An 818-nucleotide genomic window follows, 5' to 3' on the forward strand; every position below is an offset into this window, starting at 1 on the left:
TGAGCCCCGAGTCGCGGTCGGTGGCAGAGACCTGCAGGACGCTGGTGAAGGCAGGGACGTCCTCGTAGATGGATCCCTGGTAGGAATGGCGCAGGAACTGGGGCGCGTTGTCGTTGACGTCACTCACCAGGATCTCCAGGTAGGTCGTGTCGGATTTCTGTGGGATTCCGTTGTCCCGGGCCGTGATGGCCAAGGTGTAGGATACCTGATCCTCATAGTCCAGCTCCGTCTGGGTGGTGACGGCGCCGGTGTCGGCAGCGATGCGGAACTGGGGGATGCTGTCCTCCATCAGGTAGGTGATACGGGCGTTCTCCCCCGTGTCCTCGTCCGTGGCGCTGATCACCACCACCGTGGTGCCCACGGGCCGGTCCTCGTTGACGTTGACGGTGTAGTGGGAGCTCTGGAAGACGGGGCGGTGGGTGTTGGCGTCGGTGACGTTGATGACCACCCGGGCGCTGTCCTGGCGGGTGCCGTCGGAGGCGGCGACGGTGAGCAGGTACTGCCTCTCCAGCTTGTAATCCAGCGGCAGAGCGAGGGAGATGAGGCCCCCACCGCTCTGGCTGGTGATGGAGAACCTGTTGCGGGTGTTGCCGCTGGAGATCTGGTAGGTGATGACGCTGTTGGCGTCGCAAAAAAATGCCCACCGCCGCGTCCTCGTTGAGGCGGGTGCCGTACTCTCGCTGCGTGAACTCGGGGCTGTTGTCGTTGACGTCCAGGATGGTGATACTAACACTAGCAGTGGAGGCCATGGGGGGTGTCCCTTGGTCCTGAGCCTCCACCCCGAAGCTGTAGAAGTCAACCATCTCCCGGTCCAGCTC

The 818-nt window shown here is 63.3% G+C and overlaps 1 protein-coding gene across 1 annotated transcript in view; it reads right to left on the reverse strand.

Annotated features, from left to right (window-relative positions):
- LOC103811446 (cadherin EGF LAG seven-pass G-type receptor 2-like) overlaps positions 1-818 on the reverse strand; it is a gene marked incomplete at its 3' end in the record, with an annotated part of 1,925 nt that overhangs the window by 759 nt on the left and 348 nt on the right. Inside the window, exons 2-3 of the mRNA XM_009084420.1 lie at positions 676-815; positions 4-617 (exon numbers count right to left, since the gene is read on the reverse strand). Coding sequence (XP_009082668.1) covers positions 4-617; positions 676-815 — 754 coding nt within the window. The remainder of the gene's footprint in view (positions 1-3; positions 618-675; positions 816-818) is intronic.

The sequence above is a fragment of the Acanthisitta chloris genome, unplaced genomic scaffold (assembly GCF_000695815.1).
Source record: "Acanthisitta chloris isolate BGI_N310 unplaced genomic scaffold, ASM69581v1 scaffold17441, whole genome shotgun sequence".
NCBI lineage: Eukaryota > Metazoa > Chordata > Aves > Passeriformes > Acanthisittidae > Acanthisitta > Acanthisitta chloris.